Source organism: Octopus bimaculoides, chromosome 5, assembly GCF_001194135.2.
Source record: "Octopus bimaculoides isolate UCB-OBI-ISO-001 chromosome 5, ASM119413v2, whole genome shotgun sequence".
NCBI classification, from domain to species: Eukaryota; Metazoa; Mollusca; class Cephalopoda; order Octopoda; family Octopodidae; genus Octopus; species Octopus bimaculoides.
Genome location: NC_068985.1, coordinates 40,651,678 through 40,666,695, shown reverse-complemented (window position 1 = coordinate 40,666,695; position 15,018 = coordinate 40,651,678). Strand labels below are relative to the sequence as shown.

At 33.7% G+C, this 15,018-nt stretch overlaps 1 protein-coding gene across 4 annotated transcripts in view; it reads left to right on the top strand.

Moving 5' to 3' along the window:
• LOC106869128 (probable E3 ubiquitin-protein ligase HERC4) overlaps positions 1 to 12,484 on the top strand; it is a 99,900-nt gene extending 87,416 nt beyond the window's left edge. For all 4 annotated transcript variants that reach the window (XM_014914692.2, XM_014914691.2, XM_014914693.2 and 1 more), the window contains exons 21-30: positions 884 to 979; positions 1,841 to 1,959; positions 4,515 to 4,562; positions 4,747 to 4,813; positions 6,026 to 6,108; positions 7,440 to 7,548; positions 8,875 to 8,949; positions 9,295 to 9,397; positions 10,683 to 10,735; positions 11,795 to 12,484. In XM_014914692.2, coding sequence (XP_014770178.1) covers positions 884 to 979; positions 1,841 to 1,959; positions 4,515 to 4,562; positions 4,747 to 4,813; positions 6,026 to 6,108; positions 7,440 to 7,548; positions 8,875 to 8,949; positions 9,295 to 9,397; positions 10,683 to 10,735; positions 11,795 to 11,950 — 909 coding nt within the window. In that variant the 3' untranslated portion in view covers positions 11,951 to 12,484. The remainder of the gene's footprint in view (positions 1 to 883; positions 980 to 1,840; positions 1,960 to 4,514; positions 4,563 to 4,746; positions 4,814 to 6,025; positions 6,109 to 7,439; positions 7,549 to 8,874; positions 8,950 to 9,294; positions 9,398 to 10,682; positions 10,736 to 11,794) is intronic.
• The last annotated feature ends 2,534 nt before the right edge of the window (positions 12,485 to 15,018 follow it).

The following is a 15,018-nucleotide window of genomic DNA, read 5'->3' as shown; positions in this document are numbered from 1 at the left end:
GTTTGTTCTTTGTAAATGTTATCATATTTATATTACTTTCTATTTAAGTGGAATTTTTTTTTTTTAAAAACATCATCTTTTAGATTGCTTTATTTCCCCAACCCACCCTACCCCCACCTGTAGCTTCACCATAATAATATAATAGATATGTTGGTTGAAACAATTACATACCAAGGCGGACATTGATCTTTTTCGGTGGGTGGAATTGTCTTGAGGCAAAATTTCCTATGTGGTGAACTTTCCTATGGCAAAATTTCTTATGTGGCAAACTCTCCTACAGCCAAAAATCCTGAAACGAATTTTCCTGCAGCAAACTTTCTAGATGTGCTCCAGTACAGGATTTATTTGCACTGGTTTCGATGACAATACCTGATGTGTTTTACAGCAGAATAATTCTATCAGTATTGTTGGTAATTTGATACAAATTCTGGCAGTGTAGCAGTACTGCTTATCACTTGCATTACCTTTACTCTTCAGTGAACATATTTACCAATCCTCATTAAGTCTGTTGGTCATTAAGCCTCTTCTTTGGCTGAATCTGGACATCCCAACAGGGTTGTTCAAGTGTGTTAGCATTCTATTAGATTAACGTTTGTACCATTTCTTGTTGCAAGGAATTCATTTTAGGCTCTTCCAAGAGACTTTTTCATTGTCCAGATCTTCAGCTTTAATCCACACTTATCCATTGCTCCTTTCTTATGTCTCATAATTTAGGGTACTAAGAAACTGAGTAAGAAATTAATAACTTCTAGCTATTACATATGTACATGTGTGTGTGTGTGTGTATACATACATACACACACACTGTGTGTGTACATGTACATACATAATAAATTTGCTTTCTATAATTGTCTTTTCTTTTTACTTTATTTTTCTCAACCAGGAGTTTTTCTTACTTATCATGCGTGAAATTCTAAACCCTGACTATGGTATGTTCAAATACTATGAGGAATCCAGGTTAATGTGGTTTAATAGTGAAGTAGGTTTCATTTTTCTTTTTTTTTTTTTTTTTTTTTTTTTTTTTTTTTTTCATTTTCTTTCTATAAAAAATTAATTATTGCCTTTCTCAATCCATCCATTATTAATTTGTTCAGTCAAAATAACTTATATTATTGGTATTTCTAGATCATGCAAACAGCAGTATTCATCTTGAGTGTCTTCATTCCACACTACTAAAATACCAAATTTAATGTGCAACAAGTGTTATTTATAAACTTGTATTTTTGTGTATCAGTCTTATGTAGCAGAAATAGGCATTGTTGTTATAATGGATATTACCTGTGTAAAGTCAATGGGTTGGCAGAATCATTAGAGCATCAAACAAAATGTCTTGCAGTATTTTTTTTCAATTCTTTACATTCTAATTTCAAATCTGTCAAGGTCAGTTTTGCCTTTCACCCTTCTGGATGAAAGATAAAACTGACCTTATGCCTATGTAAGAAATTATAAAATTCCATATCTACCAAGAATACAAGACATCAGTGCAGTGGTGAATTTTAAGTCTCTCCTTCTTTTCTTGTTATATCAGTCTTATTTTTCTTCCTAATTTGCAGGACCTAAAAGAACAATGAACTCTCTCTCTCTCTCACTGAAATTAGCTAACTGAATAATTTTCTATTAATAATTAGATATTATCAAAGATTTCTTTTACAGTATCCAGTAATGCATCTAAGAAGTGTATCAGTCACTGGGTTGTAGATGTACTATGAAAGACTTTGATACCAAATGATAATATTATTAGGATATACTTAAATAAAAATGAATACAAGTATATTTGTGTTTTAGTTTGTTTATTGTTAGTGTTGTTTCTAATTTGTTATTTACTGTTTTATATTTTCAGACTTTTGAAACTACTGACAAATTTCATTTGATTGGAACAATATGTGGCTTGGCCATCTATAACTTTACCATAATTGTCTTGCCATTCCCTCTAGCATTGTTTAAGAAATTGCTGAACAAGTAAGAACTTTTCTGTACTTTCTTGAGGTGTAATAGCTGTGTTTAATGTGCCGGATTACTGCACAAATGTATGATCATAAATAAGTTCAGACCTTACTGTAGCTACTTAAGTTTTCATCCCTGGGATTTCTACTCCCTATTTCACAGTTATTGGTGTTCATCCCTAGAGAAACTCTGATTGAGCAAGCCTGTAATCAAAAACATTCAAGCTGTGCCACTCTAGATTTTATACAGGATTACATTATCTAATAGCATCTCCTTTTTTTAAGCTGGGAGGTTGATTTGAGGAGATTTTAAGATTTTAATGCTTTCAAGCAGGCCCAGTGACCATATAGACATGTCATTGAAGGGCTAGCAGTAAAAAGTGCATTTAGCTTTAAAAAGAAAAATTATTCCATTAAAAATAACTCATCCCACTCAAGTATACATGGTTCCATGAGTAATAGAATTCAAACAAACAACACCAAAAGACAAAGATTCATTAATATCAAGCCCTCTCTAGTGTGATGATGGTAATAGATTTCACTGAAATAAGTTTCATGGTTTGGGAACTTTTATAATTGATCAACTCTGCACAATCACTTCAACTCAATACTACAACTATTAAAATATAGCAGCTGGGTCAAAGGGCAGGGGTTGAGATGATGTCTATGCCTGCTCATGACTACATAGACACCTAAAACAATTACATGGTACATTTTAGCAAACCGTTCTTGTTTACAAGTGAATTCTAACTTTTTATAGATTCAATTATACTACATGGTAGTGAGATGTGTGCTCTGAATGCAGAGGGTATGTGAAGGCTGGAGAGGAACAAAGCTGGTATGCTCCATTGGATGGGCAATGTCTGTGTGTGTGTATGTTCAACAGAGCACTGGTGTATTGAGAGAGAAGTTGGGCATAAGAGGAATTATATGCAGTGTGCAAAAGAAGAGACTTGCATAAAGAAGTGCCGATCACTTAAAATGGAGGAAGTTGTGGAAGAGGAAGACCCAGGAAGACATGGGACGAAATATTGAAGGCCAATCTCAAAACGCTGAGCCTTATAAAGGAGATAACCAAAGATCAAGATATGTGGCACATTGTGGTACTCAAGAAGACCCACCCACCACAACAGAATTGGTATCCAAAAACCAAGGTGCCACATAAAAAGCATTGCTGTGGATGCTGGTGCCATGTAAAAAGCACAGGTGATGGTGCCACTTAAAAAGCACCCAGTACATTCTGTAAAGTGGTTGGCATTAGGAAGGGCATCCAGCTGTAGAAACCAAGCCAAAACAGACTATGGAACCTGGTGCAGCTCCTGGCCTTGCCAGTTCCTGTCAAGCTGTCCAACCCATATCAGCATGAAAAACAGACGTTAAATGTTGATGACAATGATGATGATTTTTTTTTGCAGTTGTAAGCTGTACATAGTCATGGTACTTAATTTAGACTTAAGTGTACTATATCAATAATGTTTAGTTACCATAGTCGTTCACACAGCATGGTGCTCTTGCTAGACCAGAAACCATTGAAATTTCAGCTATTCAGTTTGACAACATATTGATAAACAAACCAACTTGTCAAAATGGTATGATATGTGTGTATTAGCAATGGTAAAATAACAAGTGGCACTTACCAAAGAAAAACACCTGGAAATCATTAGAATCCATTCTGATCATCTTTGCACAATTTTTATCCAGAGCTCAGGCAATTAGAGCTGTTACTGCTAGAGGAGTTGTCTACATAGTAAGCCTATTGACAGTTTACAGTTAATTTCCAATCTTGTGGAGGGCTACTGTCCTTACTGAACCAGAATGAGTTTCATGCCTCACCAAACATAACTTCATCGTACAAATTTAATATACTCAGTCATACAGAATGAGATGCTTTGTATTGACCACTTTACTTTCCTACTCTTCTGTGCTCTAAGTGCAACATGGTTTACTTTGTGCTATTCATTTATCACTATCATCTATTCTCATAAGTGGTGATAGTAAACTGAGTGTCAGCTCTTTATCTTCTATTGCCTGCCCCAACTCCCAAACAAAACTGGATTTAAAACCTGGAAAAAAAATCAAGATTACTTATGCTTCTTTTGTAAAAGCAAATAGCATAAGTGAAGCAGCTTGACTATAATCTGAAACTGCATCATTGTCTCACCTTACTAGAAACTCACATTAATCTTGTCACTGATGCTGTCTTAAAACTTGTGGTCTTGTGCATATGTCAGAAATTATAATATTCTTATTGCCAGCTTGTTTTATGAGCTCAGAGCCTAAATATTTTTTGAGTTCAAATACCACCAAGGTTATTAGCTTTTCAAAAGCTTTGATAAAATAAATACCAGCTATATGTGATATTGAATCAGTGGACAAGACAGGCGAGAAATTCAAATGATGAGAAAGACCTTGACATCATAAACGGAAAAACAATCTGTCTATGCTCATTTGTTTATCACTGAAAATGTAATGCTGTTTGGGATTTAATATGTGTGTTTACATAAATATATATGCAGACATAAACACATGATTTTTACCTAATTAATCTATTTATATTGTGTTTACCAACAGGCCTGTTACTCTCGATGATCTCAAAGAGTTGATGCCGTCCATTGGGAGGTAAGTGTTGGGCAGCTTCCTCTCTGTTATCCAATAAATTGTACCAGTTTGTAAATTAAATTGCTTTTGGCAAGTCTATATATATATATATATATATATATATATATATATATATATTCCTTCTTCAGTTAAACTTTTAATCCTTAATTCTTCAACTTTTAACCATTATTTCTGTTTGTTACAGGAGTTTAGAACAAATTCTGGCATATGGAGAAGACGATTTTGAGGAAGTCTTTGGCATTACATTTGAGGTAGATATTTGATCTTAACCATTTAGTTGTTATTTTACATTGCCTTTTTACCAAGTAAGCTTGTGTGAAATATTTTGTTTGCAAATTTGGACAGGCACATTTACATGTCTTTTCTCAAATTATTCCTGGTTTCATTTCAACTCTTCCATTTGTACAGCAAATATATAGAGGTTGAAATGGGTCCAACTCTAATTCCTATAATATGATTTGCTGTGACAATGAGAGGTTGTAGAAGACTATTAAATGGCTGTTTACATAAGAAAATATAAATCTAAACTTTATTAACCTTGCTCATCCAGTTATTGTGAAGAAAATATGAAAAAAAGTTCTATAGTGAATTAGTATTTGTTAGAATAGAAGAATGTAATTAAAGTACGGACCTTAGTAAATATAGTTTTTGTAGGTGTCCATTTTGTAATAATTATTTAGAATATTATTTTGTAAAGCACACAAGTATATGCTGAGAGAATCATATTAAACTAAACATGTTTGTGTATCAAGCTGGACATCAATCACATATCAGAAAAGAATAAATACATGCATGTGTAAGATGTATACATAAGCATATGTGCATGATTTTATGAGAGATGCATCTCTGTTACAAGTATATATACATAAATTCGTCAATATATGCATGTTTAGTGTGTGTGTAGTTTTCGTGGGGCAGTTTACGTGGTCTACCAACATATTGGAATTTTAAAACAACTAATCACTGTATAGCTTCAAATTTAAACCAAGTATGGTCTTGACATAGAGAAGGTGATAAATTTATGCTGTGAGAAAATACAAAAAAATCAATTCAAACAAACTTTTTCTTGATACTTCAATGATGTTTCTACAGAGTTTGTGATGAGACCTTACCTCTATTTCTCACAACAACTTAAATAAGTCCTTAGTACAAGATACTGAAACTTCTAATATGTAGAACATCATAACCATCACATTTAGGATGTGAACTGCTAAAATGCTAACCATTTGGAAAGTTTCTTGAAACCTTACCAACAGGATATGGTTAATTTTGAGCTAGACTTATTAACTGTTGTGAGATGAACTGGAGTTCAAATGTAGTCCTTTAATCATGTAAAATCAATAAAGCGTCATTGAAATTTTTGACACCTTTCTGCTGTTGGTTTTTGTGACCAGGTAAGAGCAGCGCATTGTGCTTAGTGTATTCATACTTCCAGGAGCAATAACCATTGTTTGCATTTGCAGATATCAGTGGAAAGTTTTGAGAAAGTGAAAAATGTTGAATTGGTTCCTGGCGGCGCAAAGAAAGTTGTAAATAAATCAAATAGGTAGGAAGATTATTTTATTCAATTACTCAAGCATATTTCTCCTCTTATGTTTATACTAATATCTCCATTTTATGCCTACCTTGAGAAAATTTACCTGCCTAAATCTTTCCCTTTGATCCAACCAGCCAATATAGAATATCATGCTATCATTTCAATAAGAAATGTACTTCTGGTAAATAGTTGTAAATTTCTGAGAAGCTGAATCTACAATTGCTATTTCACTTTACATAGGCAATGAGAAGTCCTTTGGTCCACTGCAATAACCTACATCCAGAAATTATTATATTGTAGTATCTTATATGTATTTTTCTCTTCAACAATGAAGTATGAGTGGAACCTGTTTTTAGATTGGAACTGTGTGACCTTGCAGTAGCTATAGTTCCACTATGTTTAATTGATAATTAAAAATATGAATAAGCAATATTCTTTCAAACTGGTTAAGTCTTATCTTCATCTCTAAGACTGCTCCAAGTCTGAGCAAAAACTTCTTAACAACATGTGTTTTTTGTTGTTGTTTTTTTTAATGCCAGAATTCTCTTTTGTATTTTTACAATTAAGCTAGAATGAAAGCAATAATTAGAAGGTACTTTTAAGAATTGTAATGTTTGTTTTATGAAAACAAAAAAAAAAAACATTTAGTCTTAAAATTATTGAAAATCAAGGTTTAACCATTATTGTGTTAGCATATTTTGTTGCAATAGATACAAAAAAAGATTCATTTGTTAATAAATATCTCTTTATATTCTGAGTTGAAATCTTGGTATGGTTGACTTTACTGTCATCCTCCCAGACTCTTTTATTGAGGTTAATTCTGTCAACTCCACAAACACATCAACATATTTATAGACTTTTGTTAAAATTAGAACTTGTGCTTTGTAGTAAGAGTAGATATTTATATGGCATATCTACTTAGTATAAATGAAAGACAAGGTTAACTAAATTGTTATACCAGCATATACATGAAACATATTCCACAATTGACTCATTGGTGGTGGTTATGGCTTGTCCTTGGTACAAACACTTCAATCTCTATAGCTCCAGATATATTTTACCTTCATCAATTGGAGGTCACTATCATCTATCATACTGAGGATTGATTACACTTGCTGGCATTGTAATATAGTTAGTAGTTATTACTGGCAGGCTGGTAATCTGTTAGATACTATACTGTCAAACAGATGGGTGTGTATGCATGTAGGTATGTGTGTGTGTGTGTGTGTGTGTGTGTATATATATATATATATATGACTACTACCCATCAGTCTACATGAAAGCTGGATTAACATAATCATCTTTTAATGTTCTGCTTTTTTTTATTTATATTTTATTAGAAAAGAATTTGTTGACGCTTACGTGGACTACATCTTCAATAAATCTGTTGAGAAAGAATTCCTGGCTTTCAGTGAAGGCTTTTCTAAAGTGTGCAGGAGCAAAGCTTTGGTAATCTTGTTTTCTCAGTCTTCATAGGAACATGGTAGTGATTGAGGCATTTGGATACTTTTAAAATTGGAACAAGAAGCCCTTTTTAGTTGTTTTCTTTCTATTATTCTTGTAGGTGTTCAATTAATACACTTGTCTCATATAATATACTGGTCACAAAAGGAAAATTATTGTGGGTTCAAGCAGAGGAAATATACCTCTTAACCAATAAAAATCAACTAGTTGTACCAAAGAGAAGTAATCGTTGGTGATACAGGGGATAACTAGACTAGATACTTTACAGTAACTTGTTTGTAGCTTTTTTTTTTTTGCTTTTTTAGTTCAAACTTTATTTGAGATGACTTCAAAACTTCACCTTTTATCTCTCAGTAGTTGATAAATAAATTCCTGGTATATATTAACTCTCGACTTGCAGAAAAAGAAACTGACATGGAGTAAGCTGTGATGATAACTGGGCAGTAAAAACCTTTAACAATGTGCAAGAGAAGTTGTGTTGGTCTAATCATGTAATTAGTATGAATAATATTACCTGTGAAAGCACATGGCTTAGTGGTTAGAACATCAGGCTCACAATCATGAGGTAGTGAGTTCAATTCCTCAACCATGTGTTGTGTTCTTGAGCAAGACACTTTATTTCATGTTGCTCCAGTTCACTTAGCTGTAGCAATAAGTTGCAATGTCGCTGGTGCCAAGTTGTAACAACCTTTCCCTTGGGTAACACCGGTGGTGTGGAGAGGGGAGGCTGGTATACATGGTGACTGCTGGTCTTCCATAAAACAACCTTTCCCAGATTTGTGCCTCAGAGAGGAACTTTCATGACTGAAGGAGGTCTTTTTGTTATTTGATGAGTGAAAAGATGTTGGAAACTGGCTATGAAAAATACTGAGACAGACAGGAGCAAACTTGGGAAGATAATGAAAGTAGTGGTAAAGCCAGATTTCAGAACTGTGTTCTGTAGACAAGAAGTCAGGATTGAAATGAATCTTTAGTATACTGTGTCAACAATAGTAACTTTATTGCAGAATTATTAAAGTTATGTAGAAAAAAAATTGAATGCAATAATTTTTGTTTAGACTTTTTTATCTTTTCTATTGTTTCTTCCTTTTTTTTACTTATTCTTCTTAAACAACTAATCTTTCAGAATAGTCATTTTAGTTAGATTCCACTTAAATTTTTTTTAATGTTTTTTATTCAATCTAAGATTAGTCTTTAAATATAAATTGTATATATGTTATTTATATTTCACCAATAAAAAATAAAACTCTATCAAAAAAAATACATAATTTTAATTTAATGAGAAATTTTGTTTTTCTCTCTTTATTAAAGGAATTACTGCATCCCCGTGAATTACAAGCAATGGTTATTGGCAATGAACAATATGATTTTATAGAACTTGAAAAGGTACATTTTTCACACTTTTAGACTAATTTTGTGCAGTAGTTGGCCTAATTAATATTAAAAATGTTGACCTGCTGGACAAAATCTTAGTGAAATATTTGAGTAAATAAGATTACCAGTTTGTGAGTTGTGATTTCAACTCTGCTACAAAAGACATTGTTTCTATGCTTTTTTGAGAGGGCTTCATACAGTGATCCAACATAAGATTTAATGTCTCATTTTTATTAGCATTAGAAACTAAAGTTGAACAACAACTAACACTCTAGGTTTTTGTCATTCAAGCAAGAACTAACAGTTCATTTTGTTTTGCTTTCTCTGTTCTTTTAATGATGCTTATTTCATTTCCAGAATACCACTTACAAAGATGAATACCACCGTTATCACACTACTATCAAATTCTTCTGGGAAGTATTTTTGGACTTGTCACTGGAAGACAAAAAGAAATTCCTGTGTATGTATTCAGATGTTATTTACATATTCATATCTTACAAAAGAGTTTTTCAAAATAAATCAAATAAATATGGGTGCAGGCGTAGCTGTGTGGTAAGAAGCTTGGTTCCCAACCACATGTTTCCAGGTTCAGTCCCACTGTGTGACACCTTGGGCAAGTGTTTTCTACTATGGCCTTCAGCCAACCAAAGTCTTGTGAGTAGATTTGATAGATCAAAACTGAAAGAAATTTGTCATATATATATATATATATATACATACACACATACACAAATGTGTGCCTTTGTGTCTGTGTTTGTTCCACCACCACCACCACTTGACAACTGGTGTTAGTGTGTTTATATCCCTCATAACTTAACAGTTCAGCAAAAGGAATCAATAAAATAAGTACCAGGCTTTAAAAAAAGGTACTGGGGTCAATTCATTCAACTAAAATTCTTCTAGGTGGTGCCTCAGCATGGCCACAGTCTAATGACTGAAACATGTAAAAGATAAAGGATAAAATATAGCCTGTTAACTAAATGCTTTCATTTAATTTAATTTTTTAAATATTTTTTCACATCTGGTTTTCATTCAGTTTATAAATCTGTAAACATTCTATGCAAATTATCTCTTAGGCTTTGACATTTGTGTTTAACCAATACATCTTCCTCACTCTCTCTGCTGCTCTCTCTATCTCTCCTTACCTCTGTGTGCTCGTATGTCTAGATAGAATTGGAGTTGGACATGTAAGATGGTGACTTAGAGGTCAAAGGGATAACATTGCATTTAGTGTTCTGTATCCTCACCAAAGACACTTTGTTGTCAATGGCTTAATCCAACTATCTTTGAATAGGTATCAAAGGGAGGTGTACTTCACTGTAAAGTGATAGTAAATAATTATCTACAAGGGATAATTATTTCATTAGCTTGCAGTGCTAAATTCATCTTCTTATATCAAACTGAAAAAAGCAAAGGAGAAAAATCATTTCTAATCTACATTTACTCAAATTCCTAGATGATAGCAAAAGTCTTAGTGGTGCCTTAAACCCTTTAGCATTTAAACCAACCACATCTGACCCAGATATTCTACTTATTTTATATTCAAACCAGCCATATTTGGCCTCTTACACATATCATTCTGAAAATGAAGTCACATCATCAAAATCTCAAAGCCATGAGATAATACATGACTAATTCAAAATAATGGGAATAAATATTACATCTCACAGAGTAATAGTCCAAAGTTTATGCATGTATTTCAGTGTCTTAAATTGTAATATTTTTACTGACCTCTATATTCACAGTGTTTCTAACTGGGAGTGACAGAATTCCTATTACTGGAATGACCTCTCTCAAGGTTTGTTAATTTTCACTCTTTGTTCTTTACTAAATTCTCTAAGATGTCTATTTAACATATACACACCCATGCTACTACTTGTGAATTTTATTTTTTGTATATTTTCTGTTTTACATACATTTTACTTGGCTAGTCTGAGTGGGTTGATGTTTGCAAGTTCATAAATTTACTTAACTTTAAAGAAAGGTACCCTTCGAATGCTAGTCATACATCTATGAAATAAGAATGCATGTTATTTTTCATCCCGACATTCTACTTGTTTAATAGTGTTGGTCCTTAGTTTTTCACCAGTTGTGGCTGGCCTTCTCTTTCTTATTTACCATCTTGTTTTTTTCTGTCTTGTTCAAAGAGCTAAAAAACAGGTATTCCTCCATAAATCTTGAACTCCTTAGATGCCACAGAATGTAAGGTTCCATTTCAGGATGTCTCTGAATCTCAGCTGTATTTCACGGTAATTGTTTCCTTCTGCCAGCTCAGAATAAAAGATGGTAGAATAAAAGTAGTCCATCATTGGGTGGTCTTCTGTACTCAAAAGACCCACCCACCACAACAGAATTGAGATCACAAAACTTAGGTGCCATATAAAAACCATTGATGTGGGTGCTGGTGCCACGTAAAAAGCACCCAATATACTCTGTAAAGTGGCTAGCATTAGGAATGGCAGCCTCTGGCCAGTTCCTGCCAAGCCATCCAACCCATGCCAGCATGCAAAACAGACATTAAATGATGATGATGTTCATGTATATTATTATTCTGCAGTCAGTCATCACAACTATGACTGCTCATGACTTAAGCTTTCTCCATACGAGTTCCTTTCCCTTTACCCCTTTACGTAGTTGGGAGTAAAGGATTTGTCTGGGGTGTCCTGTGTATGTGCCCCAACCAACGTAAATTTCTGTCAATGAGGATTTCCATCTTAGTAGGCAGGCCAGTTCCACTGATAAAAACAGCTACACCAGCAGCTTGGTATTGATAGATATACCTGTGCTAAAATATAAATTCTAATGGTTATATTGAGAATTTCTTTTCAACTAGTTTCCTCCCTCTCTTCTGTTTCAGATGATTATTCAACCAACCAAAAGTGGAGAAGATTATTTACCTGTTGCTCACACATGCTTCAACCTACTCGACCTGCCTAGATACACCTCAAAAGCGAAACTTCATTCCAAACTGTTGCAAGCCATTAACCAGACAGAGGGCTTTGGACTTGTGTAAATCACTAATCAGCCTCTACTTGTGCCTGGGTATCTTAATCAACAGTTATCATCTGCTGGTCATTTGCTAAGAAGGCTGCCAAGCTCAGCAAACTAAAATTGATTAAAAAAAAATAAACAAACACCATACATAACTGGCGACTTCTTTTGACAATATCACATTCCTTTTTGTTGATTGGTGAAAATAAAAGTTAAGTATTAAAAAAATCCAAAAATGAATGAAAGAAGGAAGTATTTGAGAAAGAAAGTAGAAGGAAAAAAAAATGAAGAAATGATCCATCGCAGGTGAAACAGATATTAGTTGTGCTTTTTAAATCTCGCAGATAATATTTTATCCTCTTACAGGAAGTGGGATTTCGAGGCACGTTGGGGTTTTTTCTTTGTTTTTTGGGGAGGTTTTTTTAAATCTAAATTGATATTAAATTACGGAAGATTTTATTTTATGGGGAAGGGTAAAAGAAAGAATTACTGCCTCTTAATCCCACATCTTTCTCCTACCACATGAAAGCTGAAAATAAAGAAGGGTTAAAATATTGGTGAGGCTTTTTGTTTTTGTTTTTTGTTTTTTTGGCAGGGGTAGTTAAGGTTGTGGTGATGTAAGGGAGAACTTGTCTTTTAAACCTAGTTTTTCTGGAATGATTTTCGTGATAAAATAATAATGAACTAAAAATTAATTTAATAGAAAAGCAAAAATAAAGTGAAAGCTTCAAAGTAAAATATCATTTAGTTAATTAACCAATTATTTAAGCATTAAGAAAAAAAGGTATAGTCTAATTAATTACTATTTTCTCTCTTATCCTTCCCTTCCTTTCTTTCTATCACACATAAACTCTTTCTTTCACTCCCACCACACATCATATTGAATAATTTGAAAGCTAAAGGAAAAAATTCTACAAAACAACCTGATTATAGAATTCAAGGAAGTTGTTGCATTTGGAGTGAGGGAAGTTAGAAAAGGAGGCAGAGTAGCAAACATCTTACTACTCCTTCCAACATACATGTGCATACATGCACGTGCACACACACACACACACACACACACACATATTGGTTAGCTTTGTTACAAAACAACTGGCAAATCAAACCAAGAAAGGACTTCTGGGGGTTGGATGGTTGGTTGGTTGGTTAGTCCGGTGGTTAGTGGGTGTGAGAGAACCTGTGTAGATTTAACTGCGGAGACAAATCTGTAAATCTATTGAATTGAAAATAACTGGGAACAAATGGGGTTGCATAAAAAGATGAATAAGAAATAAAGAATTTGGTTTTTAAAAATAAAATATCAATCTGCAATTACATTTTTTTCTTTTTTTTTTTTTTTTTTTTTTTTTTTTTTTTTTTTTTTTTGTTTCATAGTTTTGTTTGCTGTTACTGAGCCCTGGGTTAGCTCTTAAGCTCTGATCCAGCAAATCTATGATCAAAGGTGTTTCATCTATGGCCTTTCAATCTTTTACAGATATATAAGACTCAGTTAGCTAATATGTCATTATTTAAGAGGGCAGAATATAGCCGAGCAGGTTGAACAACTATATATATATATATTGTGTGAATTAATTGTCCTTCATTCAATATAATTACTCCCTCACCAATTCCCCATCTTTCCCATTCACTCTTGCTATCTGACCCACCTACACTCCCTGTTCTCCTTTCCACCCCACCTCATTCATTTCTACACCTTGTACATTGAGGGTCCACACAAACACCTCATCACAGTTTTCTGTCTTCCCAGCACTACTCCAATCACCCTCCACCATTTAAAACCTGCTCTACTCTGACCCCTCCCCTTCTCTCATACTCTAACTCATCTAGCATAAGGCTGCTTCTCTCAGGGTCTTGCAATCTACATGTGACTGCATTTGTGCTGGTGACACACAAAAAAAAAACACCTAGTACATGTAAGGTGATTGGAGTTAGGAAGGGCATCCAACTTTAGAAACCATGTTAAAGTAGACACTGGACCACAATACAGTCCTTGCCAAACTTCAACCCATACCAGCATGGACAGTAAATGATGATAATGATGATGAGGAAAGAACAAAGCTATAAATCAAGCAAGCTGGTATACAAACATATCAATAAATGGATAGATAGCTGAACTGAAATGAAAAGTTCTGTTTAAAAGTTCAATTCTGACTAAATGGCAGGATTTCAAAAGAATTTTTTGAAATTCCTTGCTTGTGTTTAATATATTAATATAATGTTTTCAAATATTCTGAATTACACTAGAATTTCCACTGGTCTTACTCATCATTATTATTGTGGAAGCTGGCAGAATTCTAGTATGAGAGAAAATTACCATGAGGTACTTATTCTGGTTCTTTGTATTCTAAATTTAAATCCTACTGAGATTAGCATTGCCTTTCATTATTCCAGGGTCGACAAAATAAGATACCAGTTGAGTACTGAAGTGAATGTAATCAACTAGCACCTTTTCATTCAAAATTGATGGCCTTATGCATAAATTAGAAACAGTTATAAGAGAAGTGAATTGGCACAGGTGTTAGAAGCATTAGACAAAATGCCTTGCAATATTTCTTCTGGCTTTCTGTTTTGAGTTCAAATCCTGCATGGTCAAATTTGCCTTTTCTTTTCTCTGGGATTAGTAATGTTATATGTCAAGCACTGGGTTAGATGTAATTGACGAGTCCATTACACACTAAAATTGCTAACCTTCTGCCTAAAGTGGAAGCACTTATTAAATATCGAAATCTTTAGACAAGTTGGCCCCAGAAGGGTGGGATTTTTCTTTATTAGTGATGGTTTAGTCAAAGAAGGAGGAGCAGCATCTATGAGCCTTTTGTAGGGCCTTCTCATGGGAGTGGAGATGCAGCATGAGGCATAAGCTGCTGCCATAGGAAGTACTGACTGCTGGCAAGAATGATGTCACTGAAAGCACCCCAGCAGCCAAGAGATGATGTTAAACCAGGTGACAGATTAATATGTATTAGTATAACAAAATGATCCGGTAAAAATGAATATAACTTTGTCTTAGTTGATAAAATGGTTCTACCACAATATGTTGTTGTAGTATATAAATAACATTAAGATAAAATAACAGTTTATAGAAGTAAG